The sequence below is a fragment of the Carlito syrichta genome, unplaced genomic scaffold (genome assembly GCF_000164805.1).
Source record: "Carlito syrichta isolate Samal-C Ts95f unplaced genomic scaffold, Tarsius_syrichta-2.0.1 Scaffold139178, whole genome shotgun sequence".
NCBI classification, from domain to species: domain Eukaryota; kingdom Metazoa; phylum Chordata; class Mammalia; order Primates; family Tarsiidae; genus Carlito; species Carlito syrichta.
Genome location: NW_007083274.1, coordinates 140378 through 154983, shown reverse-complemented (window position 1 = coordinate 154983; position 14606 = coordinate 140378). Strand labels below are relative to the sequence as shown.

General features: G+C 58.2%; 2 protein-coding genes across 4 annotated transcripts; one reads left to right on the top strand and one right to left on the bottom strand.

Moving 5' to 3' along the window:
- The first annotated feature begins 1266 nt into the window (after window positions 1-1266).
- Window positions 1267-8821, top strand: DUS1L (dihydrouridine synthase 1 like). Its single transcript, XM_008049904.1, has 13 exons — window positions 1267-1536; window positions 2494-2602; window positions 3207-3257; window positions 3776-3888; window positions 4672-4754; window positions 5005-5108; window positions 5371-5515; window positions 5752-5848; window positions 5927-6012; window positions 6485-6630; window positions 7821-7858; window positions 8275-8350; window positions 8441-8821. The coding sequence occupies exons 1-13, from the start codon at window positions 1300-1302 to the stop codon at window positions 8578-8580; spliced, it is 1425 nt and encodes a 474-aa protein (XP_008048095.1). The 5' UTR covers window positions 1267-1299; the 3' UTR covers window positions 8581-8821.
- A 447-nt stretch (window positions 8822-9268) lies between these two features.
- On the bottom strand, window positions 9269-14600 carry GPS1 (G protein pathway suppressor 1). 3 transcript variants are annotated; one of them, XM_021708496.1, is made up of 14 exons: window positions 14434-14600; window positions 13612-13704; window positions 12891-13072; window positions 12204-12368; window positions 11982-12117; window positions 11790-11867; window positions 11563-11620; window positions 10905-10990; window positions 10637-10731; window positions 10350-10455; window positions 10168-10248; window positions 9959-10096; window positions 9741-9875; window positions 9269-9658 (listed from the first exon to the last, which is right to left on the bottom strand). In XM_021708496.1, the coding sequence occupies exons 1-14, from the start codon at window positions 14584-14586 to the stop codon at window positions 9584-9586; spliced, it is 1581 nt and encodes a 526-aa protein (XP_021564171.1). In that variant the 5' UTR covers window positions 14587-14600; the 3' UTR covers window positions 9269-9583. The 3 variants fall into 3 exon arrangements, with proteins under 3 accessions (XP_021564171.1, XP_021564170.1, XP_021564172.1); XM_021708495.1 differs by having other exon boundaries at window positions 9458-9658; window positions 11563-11623; XM_021708497.1 differs by lacking the exon at window positions 14434-14600 and having other exon boundaries at window positions 9458-9658; window positions 11563-11623; window positions 13612-13862.
- Window positions 14601-14606: the final 6 nt, after the last annotated feature.

Genomic DNA, 14606 nt, shown 5'->3' with positions numbered 1-14606 from the left:
GGCCAGGCTACGTTCCGGGCGGGTGTTTGGCTCCAAGGCTGCCACGGCAGGGACCCTCGCGGTGAGGACACTGGTGACTAGATTATTTATTTTTATTTTTACTTTTTTTTTTTTTAAGAGACAGAGTCTCACTCACAGGCTGGACTGCAGGGACGCGATCATACAGCAGCCTCAAACTCCCGGACTCAAGATCCTCCCGCCTCAGCCTCTTAAAGCGCTGAGACTACAGGCGCCTCTACAACCGGCCTGACGGGGATGCTTTTTATATAATTTCCCAATGGCTGAAAATAACAAGCCAAGGGTTGAGCACTGAGTCAGTCATCCCAAGACGGCGCAGAAGTAAATGCTCCCTTCTAGCCAGCCCTCTGGACAGGGGCCCTTGCTGGTTCCTGTAATCCTTCTCTTGCCACTGGGTGTTAAGTCCCGTGAAGGCTCTGGCCAGGAAGGATGGTTCCAACCAGGATAACTGCACAGGCTAAAGAAGAGATGAAGGCGGGGCAGAGTCTCTGTTCTCTTCCACCCCTCCTGAGGGGCTAGGATACTTCTTAGGAAGGAGGGGCAGGTGGCTCTTTCCCACAGGGGGCCCTCTTGACGCCCCAGCACAGGGCCACGGTGGGCAGATCTTCAGTGGTGTAGGCCTGGGCATGGTGGGTTTTATAGCTTCACAGTGGCCTGCTTATAGCTTAGTGGCCAGCACAGGTGGACATTGAGTCCCACTGACAAATGCAGGGCCAAGGACCAGAGAGGGCCAGTGGCTTGCCCAAGGTTCTCACTAGGAGATGACAGCAGTTGAGTAGCCTTTCTCAAACCCGCACTGGCAGTCACCTTTATTTTTTTATTTTTTTTGATTTGGAGTCTCACTCTGTCACCCAGACTGGAGTGCAGTGGCCGCTCCCAGCCACCGCAGCCTCGACCTGCTGGGCTCTGGCGATCCTTCCGCCTCAGCCCTCCAAGTAGCTGGAACTGCAGGCGCGCGCTACCACACCCGGCTAATTGTTTTGATTTATTGTAGAGATGAGGTCTCACCAAGTTGCCCAGCTGGGTCTCAAACCCGTGGGCTCAGGCAATTCACTCACCTCAGCCTCCCAAAAGCGCAGGATTACGGGCTGAGCCACCGAGCCCGGCTGGCAGACACCTTTAGTGAGACCCAACAGAGAGTCCATTCAGTGGCACTGCAGTGGCCATAGACAAGTGATTGCTTCCTACAAATCGAATCTGACATCCCTCAGGCCTGATCCCACATGCGACTCTCCGAGGCGTGCTGAACCCAGTCTTCTCCTTTCCCCAAGACTGGAGACCATGCCAAAGCTGCAGGGTTTCGAGTTCTGGAGCCGCACCCTTGGGGGAGCACGCCATGTAGTGGCCCCCATGGTGGACCAGAGTGAGCTGGCCTGGAGGCTGCTGAGCCGCCGCCATGGGGCTCAGCTCTGCTACACACCCATGCTGCATGCCCAGGTCTTCGTCCGAGATGCCAACTACCGCAAAGAAAACTTGTACTGCGAAGTGTGCCCTGAGGACCGGCCCCTCATAGTGCAGGTGAGCAGGAGGGACTGGCTGTGGCTGGGTCCTGGCCTTAGAACTAACCTGGTGAAGCATAGGGACATCACCCTCAGCCTTTCCAGAAATAGCTTCCCAATGCTGGGGGTTGGGAGGGTGGCACCAGGCATGGAACTGGTGTAGCTGCAGTGACACGTGGTAGAGCAGCTGCCAGGGATACCTCCCAGAGATAGACCCCCTTCCTGGGGGCTGGTTCAGATAGCCCCTGTGGTGCAAGAGATGTGCAGTCCCCAGCATCACCCCAAGTACTGCCTCCCACTCACACTCCCTCCCTCTTCAGAACGATTAGAAAGATGGCTTTGCTGTTCAGGGGAGTCTGGGACTGCGGCTTCTGTTATAGAGAAAAGAAATGCTGTGAATCTGTGTCTCACTCTCCGAGGGAGCTGGAAGGGTCTTCCAGGTCTTGTTATGCTATTTTTTTTTTTTAGTTGGAGTCTCACTCCGTCGCCCAGACTGGAGTGCAGTGGCCGCTTCCGGCCACCACAGCCTCGACCTGCTGGGCTCCGCGATCCTTCCACCTCAGGCTTCCAAGTAGCTGAAACTACAGGCGCGCACTACCACGCCTGGCTAATTTTTGATTTATTGTAGAGATGAGGTCTCACCAAGTTGCCCAGGCGGGTCTCGAACCCACGGGCTTAGGCAATCCACTCACCTCAGCCTCCCAGAGCGTGGGATTACAGGCTGAGCCACCGAGCCCGGCTATTTTTTTTTTTTTTTTTTGAGTTGGAGTTTCTCACTCTCATCCAGGCTGGAGTGCAGTGGCATGCTCATGACCACCACAGCCTCAACCTGCTGGGCTCAGGCGATCCTTGTCATGTTATAAACGTTGACAGGACAGGATTCTCTCCTGCTGTGAACCCCTTGCAGGACTGGGTGACCTGGGAAGCAGGGGCTAGGGCCTGGCTGGGCTCATGGTGACATCTGTGTCTTCTCCAGTTCTGTGCCAATGACCCTGAGGTGTTTGTTCAGGCGGCTCTGCTGGCTCAGGACTACTGTGATGCCATTGACCTGAACTTGGGCTGCCCACAGATGATAGCCAAGAGAGGTAAGCTGAAGTCCAGGGTTCCACGAGGAGCTGTCTGGGGCCAGCTCAGCAGGCCCTGGGTGTAGTGGGCTCGCAAGGCAGCCCCTGTCTGTTATGAGGTGGCTCAAGCCTGAGCCAGCCCTCCTTGGTGCTCCTCCCTCTGGCAGGTGACTGTCCTCAGGCCCCATGGTCTGAGCCAGAGGCTCTTAATATACCTTGGGGAGCTCCCTCTGGATAAACCTGGTTTGCTGATAGAGGTCCCCGTCACCCTTTGTGTTGCTGCATGGGGCACAGCCTGCCTTCTTCACCAGGCCCCTGAGGTGGTGCTGGCAGATCCCAGACTGTGTAGGGGGGTGTTTCATTCAGTGCCCCATGAGCTTGGGCAGCTGGAGAAGTGGATGCTATGTCTGATGCTGACAAACCACTAGACACCAATTACCCTGCTGCCCCAACCAGAGACATTGCTGCTTCTGGGGACCTTGCAGGGCTGGACTGGCAGGGTGGCTCATGACCTATGTAGATGCAAGTGGGACAGTGAGCCATGTGGGAGGAGGGGTGCAGAGGCAACCTCGGCCCTGCCTGGCCTCGCCAGTGGAACCAGCCAGGCCATGTTTATCCTTTGCAGGTCACTATGGCGCCTTCCTGCAGGAGGAGTGGGATCTGCTCCAAAGAATGAGTGAGTTGGCTACGTAGTGCAGCATGGAAAGTGATGGAGCCCAGACAGAGCCTGATGGGGCATGTGGGCACTGGCCACTTGGGGCTCAGGAGAGGACAGGAGCCAGGAGTGTCTCAGGATCACCCTGGGGCCTTCAAACATAGCAGGCTCCCTACTTGAAGGAGATGGCTGTGAAGTCTCCTTTCCTGGGACACCTGCCCCTTATAGCCAGACAGTAGGTCCTGGGGGTGGTGTCTTTTCTCAGTCCTAGACCTCTAATTCCCTGCAGACAGAGCTGGGTCTCAACTGCCATCACAAGAGAGTTGGCGTAGGACCCTCTTGACATGTGAACTCATGAGGACAAAGGAAAGGGAGAGGGAACCTGCCCAGCAGCCTGCGGGTGATAGCCTAGATGATGGCCAGGCTATCTCCTGGCACAGCTGCCTGGCTTTGCCATCATGGGGATCTGGGCTGCAGAGCTTGACCGCCTGAGACAAGAATGCCTTGGTCCCCTGAGAAGCAGTCTCTCTTCTCCTCAGTTCTGCTGGCCCACGAGAAACTCTCTGTTCCTGTCACGTGCAAAATCCGTGTCTTCCCAGAGATTGACAAGACTGTGAGGTATGCCCAGATGCTGGAGAAAGCTGGCTGCCAGGTGAGCCCTGGGCCTTGGCTCACCCTGACATGGTTTTGGCAGAGAAGGCAGCTCCCCTCCTGGGCCCACCAGCTCAGCACCATCCTTGGGCCTGAGTGCAAAGGATGCAACTGTGGCTTTTTCTGAGCCCACTCAGAGATGTGCTATTGGCCTGACACCACTGGCTCTGAATACTGCTACCTGGGGCCCAGTCTTCTACAGCAAGAACTGTTGTCCTGGCTCCAGGGCTTTGTCTCTCTGGAGAAAGTAATGTCAGAGTCATCGTTATATCCTTAGTGCCCATAGGTTGGCCAGGACTGCTTTGGGGCAAGCTCAGCATCCAACCTCTATGGAGAGACAGGAAGGGGCCACACAGCCATTGACAGAGTTGTCTGTGTCCTCTGCAAATTGAGCCTGGCCTTGCACAGGCCTAAGGCCCTGTTCCAGGGGTGCCCCTCAAGACATTTACCTTCTGTGGGTGGACAGGAGTCTTGATGACCTGGGGGCAAGGCCTGCACAGAGGGTGCTAGGCCAAGGCCCTACCTTTCCACCATGCCCCACCAGCCTGGGGTCATCCTGGAGGTGGTCCCTACCATATTTTTGGCCTTGTATGAATACTGCCACTTCCTGGCCTGGGGTACTGGTTTTTGAATAGGCATGGGCTCTTACTACTGGGACCCAGCCAAGTCCAGAACAGCCTTTCTGCTGCCCTGCATGGGAGCCAAGAAACTGAGGGAGAGGGTTCCTGGAGTCAGTGAGGGGCTCTCTGGTATCAGGGCTGAGCCAGCCACTCATCTGTCCTAGTTGCTGACCGTACATGGGCGCACCAAGGAGCAGAAGGGGCCCCTGTCGGGTGCAGCATCCTGGGAGCACATCAAGGCTGTGCGGTGAGTGGATGTGGGGGTGGGGACACAGCCTTCAGTCCTTTGGGCTTCACTGGAGGAAGACCCAGCTCCATACCTCTGGGGACTCAGCATACCTGGCACCGTGACCAGCCATGAGCAGGGGTTGGGACCACTAGCCAAGAGGGCAGCATCGCAGTGGGAGAAGCACCCAACCAAGATGGAGTTTGGGACCGTCCTGGGCCTGGGTGCCATCCAGCATGGGGTAGAGGGACAAGCATTTCTCTCCTGGCAGGAAGGCTGTGGCCATCCCTGTGTTTGCCAACGGGAACATCCAGTGCCTGCAGGATGTGGAGCGCTGCATCCAGGACACCGGCGTGCAGGGTGTCATGAGTGCAGGTGGGCAGGGTCTGATGCTACCACCCAGATCAATGGCCTCTTAGTCCTCCAAACAGTGCTGTATGATAACGGCTTTCATTGGTCATGGGTGCTCTGCTGGCCTGGGTTCTCAGGCTACTTTCTAGCTAGTGATGGCCAGCAAGCTGGGGCTGGTCTTGTCCTTGGCGTGGGGGCACAGGAGAGTGTCATGGGTGGCCAGGCTTTCCTTTGCTATCCACCTGGGAGTGGCCCCATGAGGACTCCCCTCCTCCTCCACCTGCAGAGGGCAACCTGCACAACCCTGCCCTATTCGAGGGCCGGAGCCCTGCCGTGTGGGAGCTAGCCGAGGAGTACCTGGACATCGTTCGGCAGTACCCCTGCCCACTGTCCTACGTCCGGGCCCACCTCTTCAAGTTGTGGCACCACACGTGAGTCACCCTGAAAGAAGCCACATGGGGATGCTGCCCAGGCAGCTGCTGCTGGAACCCTACTGGGCATTCCGGAGGTTTTACTAAAACAACTTGCCACCAGTCAGGTCTCAAGGGCAGGACTTAACAGTGAAGCCGAGCAGGAAGAGACGTGCCCGTGTGCCCAGTGCTCAACTGGAGTCTAGTGGCGGGGAGCACAGGTGGGCCAGCTCTGTGTGATGGGGTGTCTGTCTCAGGCTGCAGGTGCATCAGCAGCTTCGAGAGGAGCTCGCCAAAGTGAAGACCCTGGAGGGTGTCGCGGCTGTGAGCCAGGAGCTAAAGTTGCGATGTCAGGCAGGTGTGGGGCTGGCAGGAGCCCACTGAGTGTGGGTGGGAGGCTGGGGCCATGACTGGGGCCCTTGGCTTTTGCAGGAAGAGATATCCAGGCAAGGGGCAGAGAAGCCAGCCGGTGACTTGCCTTTCTTCCACTGGATCTGCCAGCCCTATATCCGGCCAGGGTGAGAACTGAGCCAGCCCAGGGTCATGCATGCAAAGTAGGCGTGCCTGTGCCCATGGTGCACATTTGATCTTTTCTCCCATAAGATCTTTCTCTAACTCTTCTGATCCTGGGGGATTGGTCCTTTACTCTCTGGGTTTCAGAGACAAGGCCATCTGTGGCGACAGCTCTGCCTGGAGCCCAGTGACTCAGATCCCAGGCCCGAGCTACAGACACCATCCCAGGGGCCCAGTCTCTGTGCCAGCCACTCCCTCTGCTCAGTGGGCTGCACACCTGCCCTGTGTGGCCTGTGCCTGGACAGCCTCATAAGAGCTGTTGATGGGGCCACAGCATGTCCCATACACAAGCACCTGCCATGGCTGCCTGGCCCATCTTTGTCCTGGGAGCTCCTCTGAGCCTCATCTGTGTGGCCATTACTGGTGGGACACTTCTCAGGGATGTCTCTGGGCTCTGCCCGCTGACCTTCTCCTCAGGCCCAGGGAGGGAAGCAAGGAGAACACTGGTGCCCGTAGCAAGCGGGCCCTGGAGGAGGAGGAAAGTGGCACGGACATCCTGTCCAAGAACAAGCAGAAGAAGCAGCTGAGGAACCCCCACAAGACCTTTGACCCCTCTCTGAAACGTGAGTGCCACTCCCAACCACTGAGCCCAGGAAGCTGGTGGGACCAGCTGGGGCAGCTTCTTCATTGTCCTTGTCTTCTGTGCTACAGAGGCAGAAACCTGGACTTGGTCAGTGGGCTCAAGGCCCAGAGCTGGAGACATGCCTAGGGAGCCCGACCCCAGAAGTCCAGTCAGTCCAGACTTCAGGTCTGAGCCCTGGTACCCTATGCAGAGCCATGCAGCCTTCCTGGGCCATGATGTGTTGTATATGTGGAACTTAGGCTTTCAGTGAGTCAGACGAGGCCCAGGACAAGCGTCTCAGTCAGGTGCTGTCCAAGTGGCCACTGCAGGGTCTGTTCAGGTCAGGGCAGAGCCCTGGGTGGGCTCCAACCTCATGCAGGGATGGCCTCTCATTCCACTGAGGAGGCGGCTGGAAGCCCTAGGAGAATGTGCAGGGGTCTTGCTGTTGGGCCAGAAGCCATGCCTTTGGGTAGAGGCACCAGCAGAGCAGAAGGGCAGATGAGGTGCAGTGAGGCTGCCTGCCCAGCCTCTACTCATGGCAATGCTTCCCCTAAGACTCCCGGTGCCCCTTGGCGTCCTGGGCCAGCCCACCAGAGCCCTCAGGCCTGGCTGCCTCTCAGAGCCTCACCTGGGGAAGCCTCCCAGGAGATTTCTCTGATAACTTTATAAGCCACAGGTGAGACCAGCAGAAGGGGCCCAAACCTTCCTACAGGGGGCTGGAAGGTCAATGAGGGGCTGTACATTGAACTGTGGCCAGCAGTCCCTCCTGACCACACTGCACTCTGAGCCACTGCCAGGAGGCAGCTGGACAGGCAGAAAGCGCTTGGGCCAGGTTCCTGAAGTTGCCCTTCTTGGCCCTCTTGTTGGAGACCCAGCAACGAAGGATATGGAGCCCCTTAAGCCCTGTGGGTGGGACCAGTGCTCTCCTTGTTCCCATGGCGGGCGGGGGGGTGAGGCCACAGCTTCCCATTCATTTCCTGCAGGACAATGCAGTACCCCTTACATCCTCCCACCATCCTTCACCCAGAGGGAACAGCAGCCATGGCCAGGCCACGTCCTGCCTTCTGTGAGCCTACTGACTGGCAACAGCTAGCAGGAAGCCTTCTGCAGGCTCCACGGAGGTGGACAGGCCACCCTCACCTGTCTAGGGTTTACCTTCTTCAACCAGGATCCTTTTTGTTCTTTTCTCAGCAAAATATGCAAAGTGTGACCAGTGTGGAAACCCAAAGGTGAGTTGGTTCTGGCCTCATGCTGTCCTGGCCTCAGCCGCAAAGGTGTACACAGGGTGGGTCCCTCTGCTACCTGGGGTAGCAGGTCTGGAATCCCCCCAGCCAAGAGTTTACAGCCTGTGTGTGGCCCAAGGTGGGGTGGATATTCCCACACAGCCTCAGGACAGCCCCCTGCACCTGGCCAAGGCTTCTAAAGAAGAGTTTCTCCTCTCACCCCATGCCTATGCCTGGAGTGGGAATGACTGGGTTTGGGTGTGGGAGGTGGTAGAGTCCTGGCTTGGAAGGGCCTGTGCTGCACTGCAGTTCCCTGGCAGAGGTTTGCAACTGACTCCAGCTGCTCCACCTACTCCTTTCCTGGCCACATTGACCCTGGGAAGGGATGTGGACCACAGGCTCATGAGCTTTCCCGCATCCAGGGCAACAGATGTGTGTTCAACTTGTGCCGTGGCTGCTGCAAGAAGCGTGCCTTCAAAGAGACTGCAGATTGCCCAGGTAAGGGGTACTTGCCACCACCAGTCCCTCTCCCCCAGTGGGACCCTCAGCTTTCTGACGCCATCTCCACTCTCTGGCTCCCTCTGCCAGGTCACGGATTGCTTTTTAAAACCAAATTGGAGAAGTCTCTGGCCTGGAAAGGGGCCCAGCCTGGACTGCAGGAGCCCCAGCCAGCAGGGTCTGGGACACCAGGTGGCTTCTCTGAAGTCATGGGCAGTGCCCTGGCCTGAAGGCCCCAGAAACCCCCTCACCCCAGGACTGCTGCTGGAGCCCGGACATGGCCCACTCGAGGAAATGCCTTTTACTCAGGGAATCTCCCGCTACTTAACATGGAAGGATGCACCACATCCTCCCATTGGCCCATCCTGGGGCCTGGAAATGCTGCAGCGGGGAGCAGGCCCCAGGCTAGACCTGCCCTGTCCTCACCACTCATGTGCGTTCAAAAGTGAACAATAAATGGTTTCAAAGATGTACGTGCAGAATGCTGACAGCCTGTAACCACCAGGCCTGGGAAACCCAAGCTGGGGGAGGGTGCAGTCAGGGCCTATGGGGACCCTGGAACAAGGGAAGCATCTCTAAATGAAGGCAATGCGTGAAAACATCTGTAAGGAGGAAAGTGGGGCTTAGGTTGCCTCCCTGCCTCCCCCCAGGACAAGTGCCCAATGCTTCTGGGGAGTTCCTGACACAGGAGAGCCCTGGAAGCTCAGTTTGGCCAGGGAGCAGCAGCAGCTGGAGGGACTGGTGAGCCTAAGGACCAGGCCCTGCCCAGACCTGACCTCAGGGGGACAGCCATTAGGAACCCAAGTTGACCCAGGGGCAAATGGCTGGCTGAAGCCCGCGCCGCAGGAAGGGATGGCCAAGGGCAACACTCAGTCTGTTCTTTAATGGATGATGCCAAGTCATCTGCACCCAATCAAAGCAGGAACTGGAGGGATCTGGGAGGTGGCGCCACTGGGCCTGGGCACTGCACAGTCTGCTCCCTGAGGGCAGAAACCCATGAGGTCAAGTCCTACGGGCCCCTCCTTCGAGGAAGGGCTACAACTAGCAGCCCGCCTGTTCTCCAGGCCCTAGCACAGGGCACAACAGGGCAGAGGGGCTGGTATCTGGTGACCAGGCCTCCCATTGGGCCACAGGTGGCACTGGGTCTACTCGAGGTGAGCTGACAGGAGGCCCAGATGTGAGTCTGTGGAGGCAGGAAGGGGTGCAGATGTCCTGGAGGCCGACAGGTGCCCCTTACATGTTGGTGCTCATCCGGGACTGGCTGTTGGCCGGAGTCAGCTCCCCCTGGCTCCCTTCCCTGGGCGGGGACTGTGGTGAAAACATGGAGGCTCAGCTCACCAGGTTTTGTGGGTGCAGGTACAGGTATGGCGCCCCATGCCCTGGCTCTTACCTTGACGTGGATCTGGTTGCGCAGCACAGCAGCCCTCAGCATCATGGCTTTGGCACGGCGCTGGAACTCCTTGCCCATTAGCAGGGACTTCTCGAAGGTGGTGCTGCGCTGATCCACATCCCGGGCATACAGGATCTGCACAGGAACAAGCTCAGTAGGGCCCCACTGCACCCAGTCCCCCCAGCTGTCCCCCAGATCCCCTCCCCCAGGGCCTGTACCTTGCTGTGCGAATCAACACGGGCATTGATGAGCCCCTCCAGGATCAGCTGTGTCAGCTCGTCCTCCAGGGCGGCTACCGTGGTGTTGAAGGCTGCCGCCATCTTGTGCATGTCAGCCGACACATAGGGACTGAAATACTGCAGGGCAGGGGTGTCAACTTCACAGCCCCCACCGTGTCCGTGGTGCCCCAGCCCATCTCCGCACTTACCTGGATGAGGGCCCGGTTGCGAATCTGGGTGTACAGGGTCCTGACATGTGGGGCCAGGTACATGTCCAAGAGCAGGTTGTCCTGTGGAGGGGGCTGGTCAGGGATCTGTCACTTGGGTCAAAGACCAACCCTCCCCGGTGTGGCCAAGCCCCTGCGTCACCTCGTACCCAGCCAGGCCTCACCTTCATCTCGTCCAGCATTTTCAGGCACGAGGCATACTTGGACTCGTAGAACTTGAAGATGATGTCACGAACCTGTGGCTCCAGCTCCAGAAACAGCTTGAAGGAGCTGTGGGCACAGATGCCTCAGAACCCGTTCCCTGCCTGCCCCCACCCTCCAAGTGGCCCGTGGAGCAGCAGTCTCCAGGAACACACCTGGGAAAACGGCAGGGCCAGGAGTCCAGGGACAAGCAAGGCCAGAGAGGGGGCCAACAGAGAGGTCCAAGGCTGCAGTGCTAGGACCCACTCACCTGCTAGAAATGACATTGCGCTGCAGCTCCTGCCGGTCGAAGGTGGCCAAGGCACACAGGCCACCATAGACGGCCACATTGCTGGGTGACAGCAGCTGAGGAGCAGAGGTCATGGATAGATGGGCCTGCCTGCCCATCACCTGCTCAGAGAATACCTCGGACCCCACTTGGGGGAGATCTCCCAACAAAGAGAGTCCAAACCATGAGCTCTCACTCTGCTACCCAGGTCCCCAAGAGGGCTTCTCCCCAGAGACCACAAGGCCCTCACCTCAGGAAAGTCGCAGTGATCAAATGAAGCGAGCAGGAAGCACTTGGCAGCCTGCTTGTACTTTCTTGCAGCCAGTTCAGCCAAGCCTAGCAAAAGGGAGAGAAGGGGGATAAGGCCCAAACACCTGAAGAAGCTGCCAATGCCTTGAGGGCAAAAGGGGCACAGCCATCAATGAGCTCCCTGGCTTTTCCTGCCCCAGGTGCTGCTCCTTGGGGTTGGGGAACAAATATTCTAGTTGGGTGGAAATCACAGCCCGCCACCACTGAGCATACTCCCTGAAGCTAGGTGCTACTGCCATCATGGCTGCAAAGGACCACCAGGCTCAGAGATGCTGAAGCCTGCAGACCTGCCCTGGGCCACACAGTCCTGCCTGGCCATACAGCTGACTAGTGAGGTCAGGCTGTGAGAGCAGTCACCTGGAACATACCTCATCCCTGATCACTGGTCACGTGTGTTTCTCCATAGTAGAACTGAACAGACATCACTGACACCTGTGGATGCGGTACACGCATGCCCCACAATGACCAGCACCCCGTCAGTGAAGGTTCCCCAAGCTGTGATGCTGGGACTGAGCCCTATTTCCCTAGTTTGTGAGAACTCAACCACATGGAGCATGTGGTGCATCAGCGGTGGCATGCCCCCTCCACCATGCCCTCACCTGCAGCACACTTGAGCTTGGTGAGGATGGCCTGGGTCTGGCTGTCCCGCTCTCCTCGCTGCTGCAGAGGGAAGTCACACATGTGAGCCTACAACTCCACAATCCCCGGAGCTCAAGCCCAGTGCCAGATCTCCAGCCTGAGAGGGAACAAAGGCAGACTTGGGAGAGAATGGCGGTATCGGAGGGGCCGGGGATGGTGGGAGGGGTCTCGGAGGAGGTGGCCCTACCTCAGCAATCTCTGGGGTAGACTCAGCCTTACTGACGTAGCTCAGCACATGAGACCAATTCTGCAAGTAGACGCTGACCTGGTGGGTCAGTGGGTAGGGTGGCCAAACTGAGTGTGGGGTATATGCTCCTGGCTCAGGGCCAGCGCTGCCCCCATGGCACCCCCACCCCACACCTGGCCACCACAGGCTGACCTTGATGACGTTGAGGCACATGTTGATGACATGCTTGGCGCTGGTACAGTAGTCTCGAGCCCGCGAGTAACACTTGAGGGCGTTGCTAAGGTCCCCACAGTCGAGGTAGTGGTCACCCAGGTCATCATGCCCTCGCCTATGGGTCCAGCCATAAGTAGACGCTAGTCATAGGCCATTTAGGTCCAGTGCCCACCCCCTTGGCCTCCATGGCCCAGGTCAGACCTGATGCTCTCCTTGATGGAGTTGCCCTTGTAGTTCTTCAGATCTGTGTCCAGCTTCTCCAGCTTTAGCAGAGCCTTCTTCCGAGTGGCCTCCACCCAGGCTGTGTCCAAGGGTGGGGGCTCCATGCCACTCTCGGGGATGGCGTCAGGTGCATTCTGTAACTCCCTGAGAGAGGACCTGGCTGTCAGGATGAGGGCCAGGGAGGTGGGGGAGGAAGTCACCAGCCATAAGCTGGCCCTCAGAGGCCAATCTGCAAACAGGTAGGCACCTCCCATTGGTCCCTGCAAGGGGCCCAGTCTACATCAGGGGCACAGAGACAATCGCTAACCCTAGGATCCCACAGCTGGGTGAGGAATTCCTGCAGGAGGAGAAGCTGCCTGATGTGGCCTTGCTGGGTCACCGTGTCCAGCAACTTCTCTTGGACTCAGGGTAAGTGATCATGTACACACAAGCAGGGAGAAGCTGAACATACAGGGATCTTCATTCTTGCTAGGAGAACAAGTGCTCCATCACCCACTGCTCAACATTGAAGCACGTCCCTTATACAGCAACCTCACAGAGACCACCAGTACAAGGGTGGGGGCATGGGGCATTGCAGGGGCACAGAAGGGGGAACCCACCATGTCCAGTCCCAGTGCCTGTTCCCTTGGTGGCCTCTGCTTCCTCTTGCCAAGCCCCTGGCCTCACCTTGTGGCCTCCGAGAGCTTCCGGTGGATCTCCTCATACATGTCCACGTTGAAGGTTCTCTGCACGAAGGAGAGTGCCATCTTCAGTGCCTCCACCCGTAGTGGGGGGCAGTGGTCAGCAATAAACTGCAGCCGTTCAATGCGCATCAAGCCACTATAGCTGGCTGCATACTGTTCCAGGTCCTGGGGGGTAGGGGTGGGGAGCAGACAAGTGTATCAGGCAGGATGTGCAGGGTAGGATCCCAGGCCCCGACCCAGAAGTTAGGAGCAGGGAACTGACTGTCTCAGTCAGAATGTCAACCCTTTGACCCTGCCAGAGAGACGCTGCGCCAATAACAGAAATGGGCATCTGGGCTCAGGGGTGTGAGCTTGGCTGCTGTCCTAGGTGCTGCAGAGAGACCACTGAGGTGGGGCAGGGCAGTAGCCTCTGGAGTAGGGCTCTGTATTGGGAACAGCTGATTGGTGAGCAAAGCAGGGAGGAGACTGTTTAACTGGATGGTCCCAAAAGACATCCTACCTTACGGTGAGACTCAACAGGCAGCAACTGTGAGCCCAACATGAGTGTATAACTAGCAGACCTGAGAGTTTCAGGGTGAGAAAGACACGACCAGAGAAGTCACTAAGAAAGACTAGTCTACCCGCTATGTAAGCTGTAGCTGGAAGTCTGGCCTGGACCCCCCAGCAGGACTGAGACACCCAAGGTCCCCCTATTGGATCCATACCAGGGTGGGATTCTCCACCACGTAGTTGACATCAGGTGCATTCTGCGGGTCCTCTTGGGGGTCCACATCAATCTGCATGGGCTCCACAGCCCCCTGCAAGATGGGCCACACAGCTTGGCACCTCGAGCCGGGGGCTGCCCAGGAAGGGCAAGAAACCCTCACTATTCCCTGTGGTCAGCTCTGCCCAAGTTCTTATGAGGCATGATCAGATCACACACCTGCTGCTGCTGTCCCCATGTGTGCCCTCCCAGCTCCTCATCACTCCCACCCAGCTGCAGAGCTGCCACATCAGGCAGGGGGCTCTTCACAAGTCTAGTAGCTCAGGAGTAGAAGCCCTCGCCTGATTCTGACCGCCCATTTTAGAAGCGGGAAAGCAAACATCAGGAGACCCAACTACAAGGCTCCTACACGTTCCCAGTCACAGTCCTGACGCAGTCTCCTCCAAGCCTCGGAGAAGAAGTGGATGCCACCATCACCCCAGGAGACGGGAGGACCAGCCCCGGGGATGTCTCTGGAACAGCCAGAGCAGCACTGGACAGAGAGTCACGCCAGGGCTTGGGAGAGAGAAAAGGAATCGTTTCGGGGAGTCCCAGTGCCCCAGCGGGGAGGCACAGAGGGTCCGGGACCTTGGCTAAAACCTCCGAAAAGCAGGCGGGAACCAGCGGCCAGCCCCACAGGATCCCCGGCCTCCCGCTCTCCTTGGGTAAGCACAGCGGGCTTGGCTGGCACAGGCCTGGGGCCTCCGGCGCGCCTTCCCCGCCTGCGCCTGGCATGGGTCCCTGTCCTCGGCGGCAGAGCACGGGGCCCCTCGCCTGGAGGTACCTCATAGAGCAGCGAACAGGCCGACAGACTGGCGCTCAGGCTGAAGTCCCCGGCCGTGCCGGGCAGGAGCAGGTCTGACCTACTGCTGTGGGGACTGCAGCACAGATCTGCCGCGGACGAGGAGGCCGAGCTGGGGGTCGAACCAGCCCTCATCCCGTGCTGACTCTCTGCAC

Excerpts from the sequence above, each read along its gene's own strand:
- GPS1 (XM_021708495.1), bottom strand. The coding sequence starts at position 14,586 with ATGAGGGCTGGTTCGACCCCCAGCTCGGCCTCCTCGTCCGCGGCAGAT. Across the intron at positions 13,073-13,611 it reads TGGTGGAGAATCCCACCCTG|GACCTGGAACAGTATGCAGC; the intron begins GTATGGATCCAA and ends CCTACCCCCCAG. Across the intron at positions 10,991-11,562 it reads CAAGCTCAAGTGTGCTGCAG|GCTTGGCTGAACTGGCTGCA; the intron begins GTGAGGGCATGG and ends CCCTTTTGCTAG.
- DUS1L (XM_008049904.1), top strand. The coding sequence starts at position 1,300 with ATGCCAAAGCTGCAGGGTTTCGAGTTCTGGAGCCGCACCCTTGGGGGA. Across the intron at positions 1,537-2,493 it reads ACCGGCCCCTCATAGTGCAG|TTCTGTGCCAATGACCCTGA; the intron begins GTGAGCAGGAGG and ends TGTCTTCTCCAG. Across the intron at positions 3,258-3,775 it reads GGATCTGCTCCAAAGAATGA|TTCTGCTGGCCCACGAGAAA; the intron begins GTGAGTTGGCTA and ends TCTTCTCCTCAG.